We start from the raw sequence: 19,794 nt of genomic DNA on the forward strand, positions 1-19,794 counted from the left end.
ATGATTTATGGGCCTGCGTAATTTGTGGAGATTAATGACTCCCTATTTAATTTTTAGAATATGCTTGAATTGCTGGAAGAAATGCCAAATGGGGTTCCACCTGAAAAAGTTAAAAGTTATATCTATCAGCTAATCAAAGCTATTCACTGGTGCCATAAGAATGATATTGTCCATAGAGGTAAGTATGGAATTTTTGAAATGGAAAATATTAAGAAAATATCAGAATTAACAATGAAATATTTATACATTATTATCTTAAGAATATTTCCATGGGCATTGATGTTCCATTTAAATTGAATACATTTTGAAAGTACAGGATATGATATGTCATTTACCTTTCAAGTCTCCTTCTGTATCACCAAAAGGATGGACTGACAAGTTTATTTGGATATTATAGTGAGATCTTTGTTTGTATAACAAGATCTATTCTCAACTTTAGAAATGCCTAGGGATATAAAGAACTCAACAAATAGGAACTGTGAAGTTTCCTTGGAGTTAAAAGAACAAAGGGATGTTCTCTGTTGCCTTTTGGTCCTGCAGGTAATGTGAAACCACCCAGAATAAGGCTTTTTAAAGGTAGTCACTGACTTCCTGCCCTTGACAGTCACCTTTCATTCCCTCTTAGACCAACCACCTCTAGTATATACTTTAACTTCCTGAATTTCCCTACCCATTAGTGAAAAGTGCCCATTGCAAGTTATAGATATGATCAACCTTGCATAAAGGTCATGAGTATGCTTCCGTAAACTGTTTTGTCCTTTATTGCTGTGAGGTGGGCGGTTTATAGTAATAAAAGGGCAGTTACTTTCTCAGCACAGTCCTTGACTTTATGCAGTTTATCTTCTCCTGATAATCTATCTTAAATTACAGAGTTTTACAATAATGGGACACATATTGATAAAATAATGAAGCCAGAAGCTGTTTATCAGAAAATGTTACAGTATCTACTTCTTGTCTCTGAATTATCAGATAAATGAATACTACATTTTAATTCACCTTACATGCACAAAAGGATATCACTTTAAAAATAGTCTCACTTTAAGAATAGCTTAAAGGTCATGTGAAGAATGCCAACTCCTATTAGAAAAAGTCTAGAAAATGTCTAGAAAAAGATAGTTTATATTTCTCTTGGATTTGACTTTCATACCAGTTACCTTATCAGGGTTGTTGGTGGTATAGATAGATCTCCAAGTCAACTGCACATCTAATATCTATTCTAATAACAATCTATACTATAACATGAAGCTATTAATAAGGAACTGAGCTAGCTACATTTCTAAAGTGATCCTGTGATTTGGTTAAGTATATAGTAATAAATCAATGGTTGTGAATTAGCAGTAGAAACCATGATTCTCTGCAGATTTTACTCCCATCTCTTCCCTTTTTCCATTTTCACCTCTGCCATCTGATAGAGATGATGGTTACTCTAAAAATAGTATTGTGAGGTGCCTCCCAAGGCAGGAATTAAATAGCATTTTCTGTGTATTTCTACTCAGCTCCCACCACATCTTCTGAAGATCCACGGAAAAAATGAGAAGTCTTTTCTTGACTCATGCAGTATAACTTCAGCATTAGACATTTATAATTGTGAACCACACAGAAAAGCTAAAGAGATATGTAAATATAGACATTATGTAGAAAATCACAACAGAAATTCTATTTTTTATGAAGTTTTTTTTTCTAGTAAATATAATTCTAGCTACTTAAATGTGTTTTTAAGGTATTTTGTGGGTGTAAACCTTTTTTTAATATCCTATCTCCAAAAATTTATGTTACTAATATTTTATAAAGTAGAATAGTTCCTTGAAACATGGTGGTCTAGATTCAGTGATTCTTAAATTCCTTTCAGAAATCCCATTAATACCTTTAAGATTTAAAGGGAAAAATATTTCTTAAATTGTGGGTCTTCCTGTTTCTCAAAAAGAAATTAGTTGAAACTTTAATGTACCAGTATAAAATGTGTTACCCTGCTTTTCATTGCTATAGGTTTGTATTCACCTTACTCTGGATATTTCTAATTAGGTGCCATTATAGTGACCAATAGTATCAATCAGCAGTCCATGGAACATTTTTTAATAATAGTTTCTTCATCTTTATATTTCAGATATAAAGCCAGAAAATCTCTTAATCAGCCACAATGATGTTTTGAAACTGTGTGATTTTGGTAAGTTAAAAAGAAATTGAGCCCTGTAAGTAGAATTAATTTAATATAACAAGTAGCTTTTAAAGGCTTATTAAACGTATTTTTTAATGTTTTGGCTTAAACTAGCAGAGGAATATTCTATTACATCATATGTTGAAAAATCGATTGCTGGGAGAATACTGTACTCTGCATAGTTTTGTCTACACTTAAAAAAAATTCATAATGCAGTATTTGTTTAATGAGAATGCAAAGCAAATAGATGCACGTGCATGTATTCATAAGCCCGGTTCTTAATGACTCCAGAAAACTAATTTTCTATGAAATACCACTATGACTTCTGTTTTGAGTAGGATGAAAGAATATTTTTAAAATATTGTAATAGGGATCCCTGGGTGGCGCAGCAGTTTGGCGCCTGCCTTTGGCCCAGGGCGCGATCCTGGAGACCCGGGATCGAATCCCACGTCGGGCTCCCGGTACATGGAGCCTGCTTCTCCCTCTGCCTGTGTCTCTGGCTCTGTCTCTGCCTGTGTCTCTGGCTCTGTCTCTCCTTCTATCTCTCAAGAATAAATAAATAAAATCTTTAAAAAAATAAATAAAATATTGTAATAATCATTGATAGAAATTATTTTAGGTATAATCATGAACACTAATAATATGCCAAGGTAAATACATATGTATCCTGTATATGCAATAATTACATACTTGTAAGAGTCAAAGACACTTTTAGAACAATTCCATTTATTCCCCTCAAATGTTTAATGAATAATTAGTAATTGATGTGTAATATCTCAGCTCCTGGTTGAGCATATTAGGAAGCTTTTGAGTTGTACTCAATCCTAGTAGAAAATTGTGCATTCTTTTCCATGTATATAAAACTGTATTAAGTGCTATTTAAGTTAAAATAATGTAATGTAATGTTTTAAAACTATAAATTAGGGTGTTTAAGTTCTGGATCACTTTAAGAAAATCTTCTGTCTAATCCATATGCTGAAGAAACCTTGATTTTTTTTAATGTTATTTTTCATATATCCAAGTATAATCATAAATATGATGTAAACCTCTATGTATAAAAGAGAATGCATTGCCTTTCATTAAATATTTTAGTTTAGTATCTTGTAGATGGGTCAAACAAATGAGAAATGGAAGCTAGAGAATGCACTGTGTGAATGACCAGATTTGTCTAGTGTAGCTATTAAAGGCATGTATAACTGTTTTCACTCAGTATTTGTAAGGAATTTGAGTGTTATGAACCTGTTTGCCTGAGGAAAAATGTTTTAAAGGACTTAAATTTTTTCATACTTATAAAGAATGTTGCAAAGAAGAATCCTGCTATATGTTTTTTTTTAATCTGCTATATGTTAAACATCTTATAAAGAGCTTAGGAGAATTAAAAAAATACCAAAATATAATTATTTAGAAGATTTTGACCTTGACATTTTTAGCACTTTCTTAGCATTGTGATTTTCGGAAGTATTTCTGGTTCTGTTTCTTGCTTCCTGTCACTAATTGTGTTACCACCAAACACTGAGATTTTGTGCACCTCATATTCCCTTTACTGTGCTTCCATGATTTTATGGATTGGTGATCTGCTTAAACCCACAAATTACTGAAATTTGTAAGCAAGTTATAAATACAAAAAAGATACCTATAGAATGGTTGATAATAGGAAAAGGATATCCTTGGACTGGCATCATTTCTTTCTTTCTTTTTTAAAAAAGATTTATTTATTTATTTTAGGGGGGGAGAGAGAGTGCGAGTGAGCGTGTGTGCATGTGGCGGGGGGGGGGGGGGGGGTGGTTAAAGGAGAAAGAAAATCCTCAAGCAGATTTCCCACTGAGTACGGAGACAGATTTAGGGCTTGATCCCAGGATATCAATATCATGACCTAAGCCGAAATCAAGAGTCAGATGCTTAAGCAGCTGAACCACCCAGGCACCCCCAACATCATTTCTTAAAGGAAAGACAATTTTAAGTGATAAGGAAGTTTCACATGGCAGCACTGCATGTGGTACTCTGTTCCGAACTGCTTTCCCTCCCAGGGCATGGAGCTCCTTTGTCTAGCTTGAAGAATCTCATTTGAAAATAGGAATATTTCTTCCAAATATGCCTTACAATGAAGCATTGATTAACTGAAGTTCAGGCTTTGTTTTTTGCTGTGGTTGTTTTTATTTTTTATTCGTCCATTTTAAGAAACACTATTTTCTGTTTTTCAAAACTGACAAACACCTTAATTTTTACCCCTGATTTTAATGTTCTGGTTCTCTGTGACTATCTGTATGCTTTTGGTGAGCTAGATGGGTAATTAGCTTACCTACTGGCTTATTTTTAGACCCCAAAACCTTTTGTGAGGGTTTAAAGGGAAAATAATGACTAGAGTCTATAAGTAATTAAGATACCCCTAATATGCTTCTCAGTTATATTAGGAGATGAAAATAATTTTGGCCTGCTTAGTTTCCATCTTTGTCAATCATTAGTTCTTTATACAATGGCTAGAACTGATTAGCAATTATAGATCTACAAATACTGTGTTAAGTCCCACATATTGGAATATAATGGCCATCTATGACAGGGTATTTTAGCTTTGACTTGAGCTCTTGTGGGGACTTCATTTTGTTCCTAAAATTTGCATTTATTGAGAGAGCTGACTTAAAAATATGCTCTGAATGCTTATAAAAGCATGTGATGACTTCAAAAATATGGATTTCTTTAGTATAGGAGGCAACTGGCTTTTTTAGTGAATACACTAAATATTCTTTCTAAATAAGAAAATATTAATATTAATTTAGTGTATTCTTAAATTATTCTTTTAATTGACATATGAATGTCAATTAGTAAAATAATTGAAGGTGCCATTAGTAAACAGCCCATTCATTACCAGTCATTATGTTCTTTTGATGTTCCTTTAAAATATTACTAACACTGAAATACTTTACCAACATGAAGTTATTATTTATTATTCAAAGCTATACCTTTGGGTTTTTCTGTCTTTCAGGTTTTGCTCGGAATCTATCAGAAGGCAATAATGCTAATTATACAGAATATGTGGCCACCAGGTGGTATCGGTCCCCAGAACTCTTACTTGGGTGAGTTACCGTCCCTAAATAAAATGACATTTATATATTTTCTGATCGTATATCATTAGCTTAGGGATCATGTATGAAAGATAAGATCTTTAGTTAATCAAATACCAGTCACCAATTGCAGTGTAACAGTCCACCCAAAAAACTTAGTGATGTAAAACAAACACCATTTTATTTGCTCAGAATTCTAGGTACCAGTGTTTTGGGGAAGTTAGTAATTGAAGTTCAGCTGGATTGTTCCTCAATCCATTGGTCTCAATGGGAATCACTCAGGTAGCTACAGTCAGCCAGCAGATCATCTGGAGTCTAGCTGGTGGGTTTACGAGGCTTCAACTGGAACAGACCATCTCCGTTCCATAGACACTCATCCAAGTTGCTTCATGTGATAACTGAAAAATTTCTTGCAGCAAGAGGGCAAGCCCCAAAAACAAAAGTAGTTTTCAAGCCTCTGTTTGCATGGCTTTTGCCTCATTGGCCAAAGCTTGTTACATGACCAGGCCCTGACTCAAGGGATGAAGAAATAAACTCAACCTCCTGTTGGGAGGCCTGGCCTGTCTGTTGGTTTGTTCATTAATTAATTAATTCAGCAAATACTTATCAAGTGTCTCTTATATCCAACCACGTTGCTAGAAACATGATATAAATACTGAACCAATTGCCAATTTTCTTCTGAATAGAGAAATCCTGTTTGATGGCAAATGACTATTCAAACACACTGCTTTGATGATTTTCTCAGCAACATCACATCCATCCACTTTGTGCCCACCCTTCCTTCTACTTTATTTTTTTTTTAAGATTTTATTTATTTATTTATTCATGAGAGACACACACAGAGAGAGGCAGAGACACAGGCAGAGGGAGAAGCAGGCTCCATGCAGGGAGCCCGACGTGGGACTCGATCCCGGGTCTCCAGGATCACGCCCTGGGCTGAAGGTGGTGCTAAACCGCTGAGCCACCTGGGCTGCCCCTTCCTTCCACTTTAAATGCTCTTTCATCTTTTAACCCCAGAAAAAGATTTTCTGATAAGATTCTTTTTTTCTTTTTAGTATGTTTTAACTTGAGAGCCTAAGAAGGAGCCTATCCTCCTGAACTCAATCACAGTTATATGAATAATCCTCTACTCACCTTATTTGTAATATTTTCTTATTTTCCCTATATTGTATTTACTTCTTTGGGACCATCCAAGAATGGAAAAAGAATGCACATTCTACAAATAAAATGAGATACGGTGGTAATGATGACCAGTGCTCTAATTATAGGTTTCATCTCTTTCGTGCACCAAATGAGTATATGGGGGATATGAGAAATGTAATTTTTAAAGATTTTATTTATGTGTTTGTTTAAAGAGAGAGCTTGAGTAGGGAGCGGAGTAGAGGGATAGGAAGAGAGAATCTCAAGCAGACTCTGTGCTGGTTTTGGAGCCTGACTCAGGGCTTGATCTCATGACCTGAACAGAAATCAAGAGTCAGGGGGGTGGGGGTGACTGGGTGGCGAGCACTGAGGAGGGCACTTGACGGGATGAGCACTGGGTGTTATTCTGTATGTTGGCAAATTGAACACCAATAAAAAATAAATTTATTATTTAAAAAAAAAAAAGAAATCAAGAGTCAGACACTCAACCAACTGAGCCACCCAGGTGCCCCGAGAAATTTAATTTTTAAAAGATACTTTTTGGGGTGCCTGGGTGGCTCAGTCAGTTAAATGTCTGCCTTTGGCTCAGGTCATGATCCCAGGGTCCTGGGATCGAACCCTGCATCGAGCTCCCTGCTCAGCAGGGACCCTGCTTCTCCCTTTCCCTCTACTGCTCCCCTACTCATGTTCTCGCGCTCTCTCTCTGTCAAATAAATAAATAAAATCTTTTTTAAAAAGATACTTTTTTATATAGTAGGAATATAAATTTCCTTTTGTTGAAGATCATGATGATTATGTTTAAGTTACTCACTGAAGGTTTATTTTGATGTTCACAATTTCCCAGTGTGTATTTCTTTTTTTTTTTTTAGTATTTTATTTATTTATTCATGAAAGACACAGAGAGAGAGAGGCAGAGACATAGGCAGAGAGAGAAGTAGACTCCTTTCGGGGAGACTGATGCAGGACTCAGTCCCGGGACTCCGGGATCACAACCTGAGCCAAAGGCAGACGCTCAACTACTGAGCCACCAAGGTGCCCTTCCCAGTGTCTATTAACCATCTGGTTGTAATTCTTGATTCACTGCTGACATAGAGCCTATACGAATTGTTGATATCAGTTATTGAAAGCTTTACTTTAAAAAAAAAAAATCAATAGCTTGCTTTATCTTGGGAAACAAATGTGGTTAGTCACTTTAGTATCTCTCTTTGTGTGGATAGATTTTGGAATTTCTGTGCTAATTTTTAAACTTGGTTTTAGGGTTGATTTTCTTTTGTGATTGTCTTTGTTTCTTTTTCTGTGTACTTCTGTCTGGACTTACTAGGATGCATAGTCCCTTTTCTTTTGGGAGGAATTGGAGTTTGAGTTTACTGGGCAGATTTGCCAAAGAAGAAATGAGTATGAAGTAGATCATTCTTAGAACACCCTCTGAGGATTCAATTATGGTAGAGGACTTTTTATAATATAGTTTTGTCTATACAATGACCCCAAGGAGTTCATTCTGAGGACAGCCTTATTGCAGACCTTCAGAGAGTATTTGCTGCCTAATAATACCTGTCAGAAAACAGCAGTTATGTTTAGAAATGTGTGGGAGCTACCAAAAGTAAATTGCAACTTCAATTAATTTGAGCCAAATTATATATTGCTAATTAAATGATTGTCAAGTACTAGTTGAAGAACCATATTATTTGTGTAAAAATCCCGTTGAAATCTGTTGATATTTGGTTAACATTAAAAATGTACATTTTTGTACATTCTCAAGACTTTGTCCTTGACATTCAAAATAGTTCCAGCTGCATAAATTATTCACATCCATTGACAGAAGAAAAATAGTGCGATTTGGTTATGTAGAAATTTTCCCTAAGTTTCTCCATCTAGCACAAGGTTTTTTCTTTTGTACAGATATTAAAGAAATATCAGTATCCTTTCCTTCTCAACAAGCTACCAAAAAAGTCTACATGAAGTTTCCTAATATGGTCCTTAGGTTTTTGTGGGAAGGAAATGAGATAAATAAAATACTGACTTACAGTTGTAGTGATTTATTGTCCTAGAAACATATTCTGTATAGTGTTAACAGTGCTTTAATTTAGAGTATTAAAAGTTTTGTATTACTGCTGTGTCATTATAGCATTCTAGAATTTCATCCCATATTTTTTTTCAGATACTTTATTTTCTCTTACCTTTTTAATTTCTTTAGAGAAACATGAACATGAGGAGGGGAGGGGCAGAAGGAGAGAAAGAATCTTAAGCAGCCTCCATGCTCAGCATGGAGCCTGACATGGGGCTTAATCCCACAACCCTGAGATCATGCATGACCTGAGCTGAAGAAAAGGGTTAGACACCTAGCCAACTGAGTCACCCAGACATCCTTGGCTTTCTATTCTTTCTTTTTTTTTTTTTTTTTTTAAGATTTTATTTATTTATTCACGAGAGACGAAGAGAGACAGACAGACAGACAGACATAGGCAGAGGGAGAAGCAGGCTCCATGCAGGGAGCCTAATAATGGGACTCGATCCCAGGACTCCAGGATCATGCCTTGAGCTGAAAGGCAGATGCTTAACCACTGAGCCACCCAGGCATCCCTTGGCTTTCCATTCTTAAAACTTGGATTATTTGTATTTGAAACTAAAGAAAATATGGTTTCTTAATCTGCCACATATAATTTAACCTAAGGCTATAGATACTGGGGCATACATATAAAGCTTTTTTGGAGTACTTAGGTTTTCACATATAGTCTCCACTTATTAATAATAGTAACACTCCTAAAGCCTTCTCATAAACTCAGATCCGAGTGGAGAGCTGTAAACCCCTAAGGAAATGGAAAAAAATGCTTTGATGCAAATAATTATCATAAAGCGCCATATACACAGGGTACAAATAGTTTCAGGTAAATAATACAATAGAGCTTAGACCACCTTAGATATTAGAAATCGTGATTCTATACAATCAAAAGTTAAATAGTATTCAATGTTTATTGTTTAAGAAGACACGTGAGCCAGTAGTTACATTTTAATAGTCTGAACTCAAAAAATGGATGAGGTATAACTTTTTGACATTTCAAGAGCTAAAGGATAATTACCTAGAAAATGCATTTCCTGGGAGTATTTGATTTTCCAAGTGAAATGTTAACTCATCAGACATGTGCACATATTAGGGTTTATTAAGCCATTCATGTTCAAAATATGCCCAGAGGTGAATAGACTTCAACTTAGTGTATACTAACTAAATTGTTATTAAACTGATGGTTTTATTAGCATAGATTTACTTACTTGTGCTCTGAATTTTACTTGGATATCCATAATTCCTTTTCTTCAGCCTCATTTTTAATTCCTTAAATACACAAATTGCTTTAAATTTTGAATCTGTTCAAAATAATTTGGAAGTTATTAAAATGTATTTCTTCTTCATTTGCCAAGATAATCTCTCCCTTTGCTTTTCAGAGCTCCTTATGGGAAGTCTGTAGATATGTGGTCAGTGGGCTGTATTCTTGGGGAGCTTAGTGATGGACAGCCTTTATTTCCTGGAGAGAGCGAAATCGACCAACTTTTTACTATTCAGAAGGTGCTAGGACCACTTCCATCTGAACAGATGAAGCTCTTCTACAGTAATCCTCGATTCCATGGGCTCCGGGTAAGAGGCTTTACTAAAAGTCCAAATGGAATCAATACAGCAGTATTTAAATCATTGTTCATTGCACAGTGGAATGCTAAGCTATCCATTGAATACTATTCCCTTTCCCAATACAATGTTTATAATCCCCATTATAATATTTTATTTTTGAATCTTATATAGTATTTGTGAATTTTAAGAAGTAGTCTGAATTTGAAAGTGGGAACTGCTAATGTTTTTCCTAGTTTATAAGTTCTAAAGTATCAAACCCTCTTCTAGCATATGCATTATCATATTCTACACTTTGGTTATCTCAGAATGTTGCTTTCTGTAAAATATTAAGCATCCTCAAGAGATATAAAAATGTATAAATGACTGTTGCTTATTTGAACAAGCATATTTGCAATGATTTGAGGGAGACTATGAATACTTGCATTCTATAGATTTAAAGGTTGTGTTCTAGCATCTATTTCTTGTCTGTTGACAGTGAAGCATCAGTGAAGCACTTCAAACTAGTATATTGTCTTGGGCAGCCTTTTCTGGACTTGCCAACTTTGTATAAAACTTGTTTTCAGGGAATATACTGAAAAGGGCCTTAAGATATAAACTTTCCCCAAATGAGAGACAAGCAACTTGCAGAGGCACCTTATTAGAGTATCCAGATATAGGCTGCCTACCTATAGGCAAAAACTACTTTTGCCTATCTACCCCAAAAGCTACTTTTTTGTTTGCAACTACTCTGGGCTAACATGCTGATTGGTGACCATTGTGAGAACTATAAAACCGCCACTTCCTTTCTTTTAAACACATGGTTCCCAAACCATGTTTTCTTGACATTTGCAGAACACTTCATTTTTCTTTTGACTTTCTGGACCTCAGTTCATTTCACTTTGAAGAACAACCCCTCCTCACACATGAGCACACAACATAGTGGCTGCTTCTCTCTCTCTCTCTCCAAGCTCTCACCACAACTTTTTTTGTTTGTTTGTTTTGACTACTATAAGCATTTTAAGATTTTTCCATCTTCATGGATTTGGGATTTGTCGCTCTTTCTCCTGGGAAAGTGCTTCTGTTGCACGATCCCTTCTCACTTTTTAAGTCTCCCCTCCAAGAATGTCCCCCTCTTTGATGCCACCAGCATACTGCCCCCATCATCTTCCTAGTGTCTCCCTTACTTAGCACCATCCTTCTTTTTTTCTATCCTAGCACTTACCCTAGTATGTAGATGTGTTGTTTATTTGTTTACTTGTTAATTATCAACTGTCAAATTCTCAACTACTAGAGTATAAGCTCCCCAATGGCAGAAATCGTCTGTTTTTTCACTGTTATTTCCAGCATCTGTAGTAGAGTCCAGCATATCTAGTTAGGGACTCAGTGAATACTTGAATGATACATTGAGCCAGTTTGTGTCGTCAGCACTCAAGCTCACCTGAGCCTCCCTTCTCTCTATCTCTAATGCTTCTTTCACCCTTAGCAGCTTTTACCTGAACTTATTGACTACTCCTAAACTCCTCTCTCCAACTTTCTGTCTTCATTCTTTTCACATTGATTTGGAATAATCTTCCCTCAAATTGCACATTCAGTTCTGTCTCCTTTGGGTTTGAAAGCCTCAACGGGATTGCTTACATTAGGAGGTAGCATTAAGAACCCCTTGCTCTTAGCCCTCCAGCCTTGTCTGCTACTCGTTCCCACCATTGCCCCCTACTTAACATATTGAACTTCTCACCATTTCCTTGACATGTTGCTTCTACAGTTCTGTATTTTCATTTCTGTGATGCTCCTAGTACTCGCTCTACTTCCTGGACAGCTCTTCCTCCTCCTTTCCCCAGACTGAGGTCAAGTATTCTCACTCCCGGAAGTCCTTCCAGACTCTTCCAAGGAGTGGGTGACTCCCCTTTCTGTGCTCTGGTAGCATTCATTGCCATCTCTTTTAAATAGCTGTTTTCAAAAATTATATATGTATCCTCGCTGAACTGATTAATTCCTTGAGGAAATGAACTATCATGTCTGCCATTATATTCATAGCACATCTAGAGTAGTGCCTACAAGGTTGAATAGTATTCAGTGATTGAATATCTGACCTCAGGATTTTAACTGTAACTTCTGGAACATCAAGCTGGCCCTGTTGGCTTCCTGTTCTATGCCTGGTTAAAGAGACTCCATGCTGATTGCCTGAAGAGAGTGTAAACAGATGTGTAATGGTACCTAGCCTTAATAACTTGTAAATGAGCCAAAGAATTAAGACGTTTGCACATGAAATAATTGGAAAGCAATATAACATCATAAAGCATGGTATATAATAAAAAAACTTCATTCTTTAGTGCATTACACTGTTTTCTAAAACATCTCTCAATATGGTTGAGACCACAAGAGGGTTAAACATTCTGGAAAATTAGAAGTCATAATTGGCTGGATTCACTGGAGAAAGATTTATAGAAGATTGGAAGTTTATAATGGATATGAAGAATGAATAGCATTTGTGTTAGATAGGCCAAACGAAGGATCTCATTCCCTCATTTGTGTGTGGTCTGTTTTGTTCACAGACCTCCTCACTGAATAGTATTATCTATAAGATGCTGGATACCACATGACAACACTGCTTATAAATAACCTTCAGAGAAATTGCTGCTTCCATGACACTTTGATTTTTATAAATGTTAATATTTTTACAATTTGGTCTGAAAGTGTTTGTGGTATTTTAACTAAATTAGGTTAATCTTTTTGGAGGCTTAGCAACGTCATTTGAGGGAAATGTCTTCCTTTATCATTCTGTTGGAGAATATCTGCGACAGATGGCCAAGCATGTAGGACGTGTGAACTGGAACTTCCATGAGACACAGACTCACTGGTGACCGGTCTAGTGTTATTGGCATTTCGATTCAGTTGTGTAGGGATTGGAAAGTCAACAAGATGTTGCTCTATTGGTATGCTTTATTTAGAAAAAGTAGCGATCGATGTCCCATAGTCTAGGACATAGATTCTGGAGTCAGACTGCTGGGGTGCAAAGCCTGGCTCCGTATTTCCTACATGAATGACTTTGGCAAGCTTCTTGTGCCTCTATTTCTTCATATAGAAAATGCTGATAACAGAAGTACTACCTGATGGGGTTGTTGTGAAGGTTAAGTATTATCTGTAACATGCCCAGACCACTGCCTGACACATAGTAAGTGCTCACTAAAGATGTGCTCTTGTTGTGTTGTATTGTTCAAATGATTAAGAAAGAAAGAGAAGCTACTCATTGGGATATAATTTAAACTTCCATGCTTGAGTTTTGGTTATTTGTTGAATTATCACATGAGAATGGTAGATTTCATTCAAAAGCATATAAATTAATTTTTTAAAGTTAGCTTGGTCATTTCTTATCATAATATTTTTAATACCTTTTCACTCTCTTCATTAATTTTCTTATCAATGAAATGTTACTTCTGAAGAAAGAAAGGAACATCTGGTAGCATAAGATAGACCTCATAAGCAAAATATTAATTACAACGTAGCAGTACAGAGTTGTTTATCACAGCATGACAGGTGTCTCTCTTTGGGCTGATATTTAATACGCAACAACATCCAAAAAAACCTCCCTTGAGAGAGGTGCCTAGGTTCAGAAAGAGTGTGGGTTTGAATTATAGACCTGGGTGCAAATATTAGTTCTGCTTTTTAATTATGTAACCTGCCTAGAATCAGTTACTTGAACTTTTTGATTGTCACCTTCTTCATCTCTAAAATAATAAGAATTGCTACCATGCCTTGTAAAGCATCGCTCTGTAATTAGTTATAGGTTTGCCTGTGTGTCTGTGTTAAGTTCATATATTCCTTCTACTTCCTCTGTCTGGGGTGCTGTCCTACTTTTCTCTGTCACCACATTTTACTTATCTTTTAAAACCTAGTTCTTTTAAAACCTGTGGATTCTTTTTTTCTCCAGCTGCAAACTGCCTTGGTCTCTCCTTTCTCCAACCTTCAAGTAGAATTTTTGACTGTACACTTCAGTGCTGATTGCTGTCCTAGCCAACTGTAGCAAGTTGCACCTTCAGTGCAAGGTTTAGTTCTGACCCATATGCTGTATCTCTGGCCATCCCTAGCACAGTGTGCAGATAATGTCATAATCATGACTTAAGGGCCTTGTTTGAAAATTTTCCTCCATAACTAGTCCTCCCATCCACGTATTTAACACGTTTAAGGATTCTAGTACTTTGAAATACTCTTATGTTGGTATAAAGAAAATAACGTATTAAAAGCAAAGGAGCCTTCCTATTGCGAGGGAGTACATGGCATCGGGCTCTAATACTTATTCATCTACTTAGATGTTGCAAAATGTGAGGTGGTAGAGAGGACAGAGCACCTAAATAAATTTGATCTCCTCCCCTCATTTTATTTAAAAAGGCATTTAATAATTTAGGAGACTGTTTGTCTTCTGTTCCAACTTATATAAAGCAAGGAATTGAAAATAGGTCATTAAAAGAGTATTTTAAAAGCAATGATAGGGGCATCTGGGTGGCTCAGTGGTTGAGTGTCTGCCTTCAGCCTGGGGCGTGATCCAGGGATCCTGGGATCGAGTTCTGCATTGGGCTCCCCACAGAGAGCCTGCTTCTCCCTCTGCCTGTGTCTCTGCCTCTCTCTGTGTCTCTCATGAATAAATAAATAAAATCTTAAAAATAAAATAAAAGCAATGCTAGAACATGTGTCTGAATTCACTATTTCCATTTCTGTGGCCTTGTAAGTACTGGCTTCTGCCTTCTCTCTCTCTCTTTTTATTTTACTTCTCTAATTTTCAGGAGTAAATGATGTTGTAACAAAGGCTTACGAATTGTCTGTGTAAGCAGACAAATTCTGTATAAAGTATATTATAACAATTGTCTATATAAACATACAGTACTGTGTAAACTGTTTAAATACAGTCTCAAATTTTTATAGTTAGGTTTGTTTTACATGCTTCATTGTCTTACTAGATTTAATATTCTCTTTCACCTGCACATTTTCCTGTTACTTAACACCCAATCCTTTTAATCCTTACCTCAAATACCTAGACACAAAAGTAATAGGCATAGGAAATAAATTTGACTTTGGCACTAGAGCAATAATGTCTGTTTTTTTGCTACTTTTTCCAGCACTCACAGTACATGCACATGCATCCCACTCCCCATGTGCTGACACTCCTCTCCTGTTGTTCTTACAGTTTCCAGCTGTTAACCATCCTCAGACATTGGAGAGAAGATACCTTGGAATTCTAAATAGCGTCTTACTTGACTTAATGAAGGTGGGACAAGTTGATATTGTCTGTATAAAATGTCTTTTGGTTTATGGGTTTTTTTGTGTTTTCATGTGATCAGAGCCTGCTTTTGTAAAATACATGTATTTTGTTAATAGATGTATAGTAGTAATGGGGGACTATGTTATGTTAAAAGCATGCAATTTACTTAAAATAGCAGCAGTACCTAGTTTTATAACATTCCATGTAGATAGGGCCATAAGATACCTCAATTACATTCCTAAAATGGGTAGAATAATAACGATTTAAATATAAATAATAAATAATTTAAAAATTTATTCAGCATTGAAGAGCTGCATAGTAATAACGTTTCAAAACAAATCTTAAAACGAAAGTTGAAAGAAAAGAGATTCTAATTTTTTTTTAAACTTGATATCAGAGGCCTCTCATAGGATTATTTTGTAAGTGAACCTAGTTCTTCTCTTTTTCTAACTTGGCTTCTTCTCTCCCTGATGATTGGGTTCTTTCTGGCTCTTTTTTTTTGGGGGGGGGGCCACATGAGGATCACTGATACTACCACACCTGAGCATGCCTCCTCATGCTCCTGCCCTCATCCAGAAGGTTTTCCTGCTCTGCACTGCTTAAAACATTCTCACAGTTTTTTATTTAAGCTTTTCATCCTCATTAGGCAGACAACCTCTTGAGTGAGAACCAGTTTTTCCTGTTTCCCTAGCTTTCCTCATAGCCAGCCAGTACATAAGCTGGTGCTGGTTGTTTGATAGTAGACCTTCAAAAGATAGTTGTTAATGGATCAATTTTATTTTATGCCCATGTAGCTTATTGTTCAAAATGAGAGGAGGTTACATTATGCACAGAGTCTTTAAAGGTATACTTAGCACACTTGGGAATTGCTGAGCAGCACTCTCAGAGCGTTGCTGTGCTTTAAACTATGTTCCTGCGTGCAAATTGGTGTGGGGGTAATAGTGGGGGAGGGGACATGGCTTTTTAGAAAGAATACATACCACATAAGCTTTTGTAGAGATTCAAAACATTCATTAATTTATAAAGGCTTTCAGAAATCCCATAGTAAAGAAGCATTTATGTCTCGCTCAACAGTTCCCAAGTTTAATTAAATAAATACTCAATACTTTTTAAAAAATAACTCTACAGTACTGGTATTCTGAACACAGATTGAGAGGTGCTGTTAAAAAGATAGCCCTCAAGGGTCTTTCGTGTTAATTAGGCATAAATTATCTCTTAAATCAGTTGGATTTCGTCAATATGTTCTTTCACACAATCAATATTTATCAGGGCTTAATGATTCAGTAACTTAAGAAATGTAAATAGGGTAAAGACAAAGAACTGAATTAAATACAATTTCATGTTTTCTGCCTTTTGTTTTTTTTAAAAAGATAACTAAACTTTTTTGGTTAAATCATTACCAAACCTAATTACCAAGTGTCATTGGTAAAATCTAGCACAGATAAAAGTACAAAGATAACTGGAATCTTTCTGTATTGTTACCAATTTGGAAATTATACAATCTAATTCCAATTTAACATATTTAGCCTCAAATTTTTTAACATTAAGTAAACATTTCAATTGAAATGTATATTTATAAGGTATGCAAATTATATATACATTTCAGTTAGTTTTTAGAATGTAAACATATTCATTTAACCACATCAAGACTGAAATCGAGAAAATTATTAACACCCTAGAAGCCTCTTTATGACCCCCTCCCTGGCTGTATACCCATGTGCCTCCCCACTCCTGGAAATCACAATTCTGAGTTCTCTCACCAAAGATTAATATTGACTTGTTATTGAATGTAGTATAAATAGAATGATTCCTTTGTCTTTCAGCTATTTTTAAAGTAAATTTGAAAAGTAAATAACCTCATTTATCCTTTCATGAAGAAATATATCTCTGTGCCATTCTCTAAAACAGATTTGTTAATTTTGTCCATATATAAATATCTAAAATGGCCATCTCATCCTGCATCTGTTTATAGATATTAGCCATTTTGTGGGGGGGGGGGGGGGATACAAGTTACCAGAATTAACCCAATCTACAGTAATTTATATGGACTCTATTTTAGTTTTTAAAAAATGTTGTTTTTCCCCCTAAATACTGAATTTTGAAGCTATTTACTCAGTAAGTTTTATACTTTCCTCATAAAGACCTCCTCCTGTTAAGTGATTTGAAAATTAACAACTATATTTATGAACATAAAAATAATTCTTTGTGTATATGCAGTAATTTCTACAGTTGATAATCTTAAAATAGCACTTTGATGCTAGTAGATATGTGGCTTGTGGAAAGTCATATGTACTTCTAATTTAAAATACTACTCAGGAGCCAACTTTTCTGTTTTTAACCAGTATCATACATTTGAAACCATTCTGATGTTAACTGTTTTAATTGCCAGTGAGACCAAAATCATTTTTATATACCTCCGTAGTTTTCTTTATTTTCTAAAGAGGAGGAAAGAATTGAGATAATTTTAGAATTGTGTCTGAATCAACATGAATGTAAATCCACTTCCATGTAAGGAGTGGTTTGGGTTACCAGAATCATTTGACCCAAAGTGAATATTTCAGTGTATGGTAGGATCAGACTTCACATTTTCTGTGGTGCTAAGTTAAAGGTGGTTATCTGAAATTGAATCCTGTCTCACTGGGAGCAAATCTAGGTTTGTTCTCACTGTTCAGGTGGATCACAAAGAGGTTAACTGTGAGCAAAACCAATGAAAGTGACCTAGAGATGGATTTGGAAATGCTGGAATTTCAACATTCTTCCTTTCTCTGATAGAGAATGCCTTCACTGAATTTTGCTGTGCAAATATCGTCACAGCAAATTCAGTGTGTTTTATTGAGTTGTGTTAGGATATGTAGGTTCATGTTTTATGTATTTGCTTAATTTGTTAATAAAAATCAACTAGTTTTAATAATGATTCACCTTTTAAAATCTTGTCCAACTACTAAAATAATATTAGAAGAAAACATTTTTTTATTTTTATTTTTTTAAAGATTTTATTTATTTATTCATGAGAATATACACACACACAGAGAGAGAGAGAGAGGCAGAGACACAGGCAGAGGGAGAAGCAGGCTCCATGCAGGGAGCCCGACATGGGACTTGATCCCGGGTCTCCAGGATCAGGCCCTGGGCCCAAGGCAGGCGCTAAACCCCTGAGCCACCCAGGCTGCCCAGAAGAAAACATTTTAGTTGTTAAAACATTTACTATTTGCAACATAGAAGGGTTAGTTATTGTGATATATAAAGAACACTTAAAAATAAATTAGGACAGGTACCTGGGTGGCTCAGTCGGTTGGGTGTCCAACTCTTGATTTTGGCTCAGGGCATGATCTCAGTGTCCTGGGATCCAGCCGCGTGTCTGGCTCTGCACTCAGCAGGGAGTCTGCTTGAAGATTCTCTCTCTCTCTCTCTCTTTTAAATATTTTACTTATTTATTCACATGAGAGAGAGAGACAGAGACAGAGACACAGGCAGAGGGATAAGCAGGCTCCATGTAGGGAGCCTGATGTGGGACTCGATCCTGGGACTCCAGGATCATGCCCTGGGCCAAAGGCACGTGCCAAACCACTGAGCCACCCAGGGATCCCCAAAGATTCTCTCTCTGCCTCTCCTTCTGCCCTTCCTCTCATTTTCTCTCTCCAAAATAAATAAATCTTTAAAAAGATAGATGCACAAATAGAAAAGAAGGAATGTAAGTTAAAAAAAAAGGAATGTAAGTAACCAGTAAGCATAAAAATATTCAACTTCATTATAATCACAGATGTGAATTAAAACAGCTATGAGATACCATTTATTAAATATCTAGTTTACAAATAGTATTTTTAAAAAATGATAATGCTTGTTGTTGATGAAGGTGCAGGAAGTTGGTAGATTCTCAGTTGCTGAGAAAGGAGTATCATTTTAGACAACCTTCCTAGGGGATGATTTCAACACATAGAAAATAATCCTTGAAAGTTTGCATAGTTAACAACCCATCTCTGGGAGTTTTTATCCAAGAAAGAGATCATGGATGTATTCAAGGATTTCAGGTGTTTAGCATAGCATTAATTATAATAGTGCAAAGCAGCAGCCATTTAAATGTGCAACAGTAGGAGACCAGTTGAATAAATTATGGTATATCCATACTACACACTTCTTTAGTCATTTACAAACATGTTGTAAAGTTATTTGTTACAGCATTGTTCATAATAATAAAAGGAACAACCAAAATGTTTATTATTAGGGAATTGCTAAAAACAATCTAAGGCATATCCATAGAGTTAAAGCTCTTCACCGATATGCAATGATCTCTTAAGTTTTACTGTCCATTGGAAAGAAAGCTAAGTGCAGACCATTGTGTATCTGCTACTATTTGGGTAAAATAAAAGGAACAGACAGAGATAGGTACAGAGTATCTATGAAGGATGCACAAGAAGATACTGACATGGGCTTGCCTCCCAAGAGGGGGACAAGAGAAAGATGAGTGTATATTTTTTCATGTGAATATATACTTCATCCAAAATATATTTCAAATGTTTAAATTACGTTGTAAAAAATATTTCTGATTAGTAAGTGAAAAGTTCAGGATCCAAAACTTATATGTATAATA

The 19,794-nt window shown here is 35.7% G+C and overlaps 1 protein-coding gene across 5 annotated transcripts in view; it reads left to right on the plus strand.

The window, feature by feature from the left end:
* The window catches only part of CDKL5 (cyclin dependent kinase like 5), a 212,453-nt gene that overhangs the window by 150,551 nt on the left and 42,108 nt on the right, over positions 1–19,794 (plus strand). For all 5 annotated transcript variants that reach the window (XM_072744254.1, XM_072744255.1, XM_025997496.2 and 2 more), the window contains exons 6-10: positions 58–178; positions 2,105–2,164; positions 5,136–5,226; positions 9,793–9,982; positions 15,132–15,212. In XM_072744254.1, the coding sequence (XP_072600355.1) occupies positions 58–178; positions 2,105–2,164; positions 5,136–5,226; positions 9,793–9,982; positions 15,132–15,212 (543 nt within the window). The remainder of the gene's footprint in view (positions 1–57; positions 179–2,104; positions 2,165–5,135; positions 5,227–9,792; positions 9,983–15,131; positions 15,213–19,794) is intronic.

The sequence above is a fragment of the Vulpes vulpes genome, chromosome X (assembly GCF_048418805.1).
Source record: "Vulpes vulpes isolate BD-2025 chromosome X, VulVul3, whole genome shotgun sequence".
In the NCBI taxonomy this organism is placed as follows: Eukaryota; Metazoa; Chordata; class Mammalia; order Carnivora; family Canidae; genus Vulpes; species Vulpes vulpes.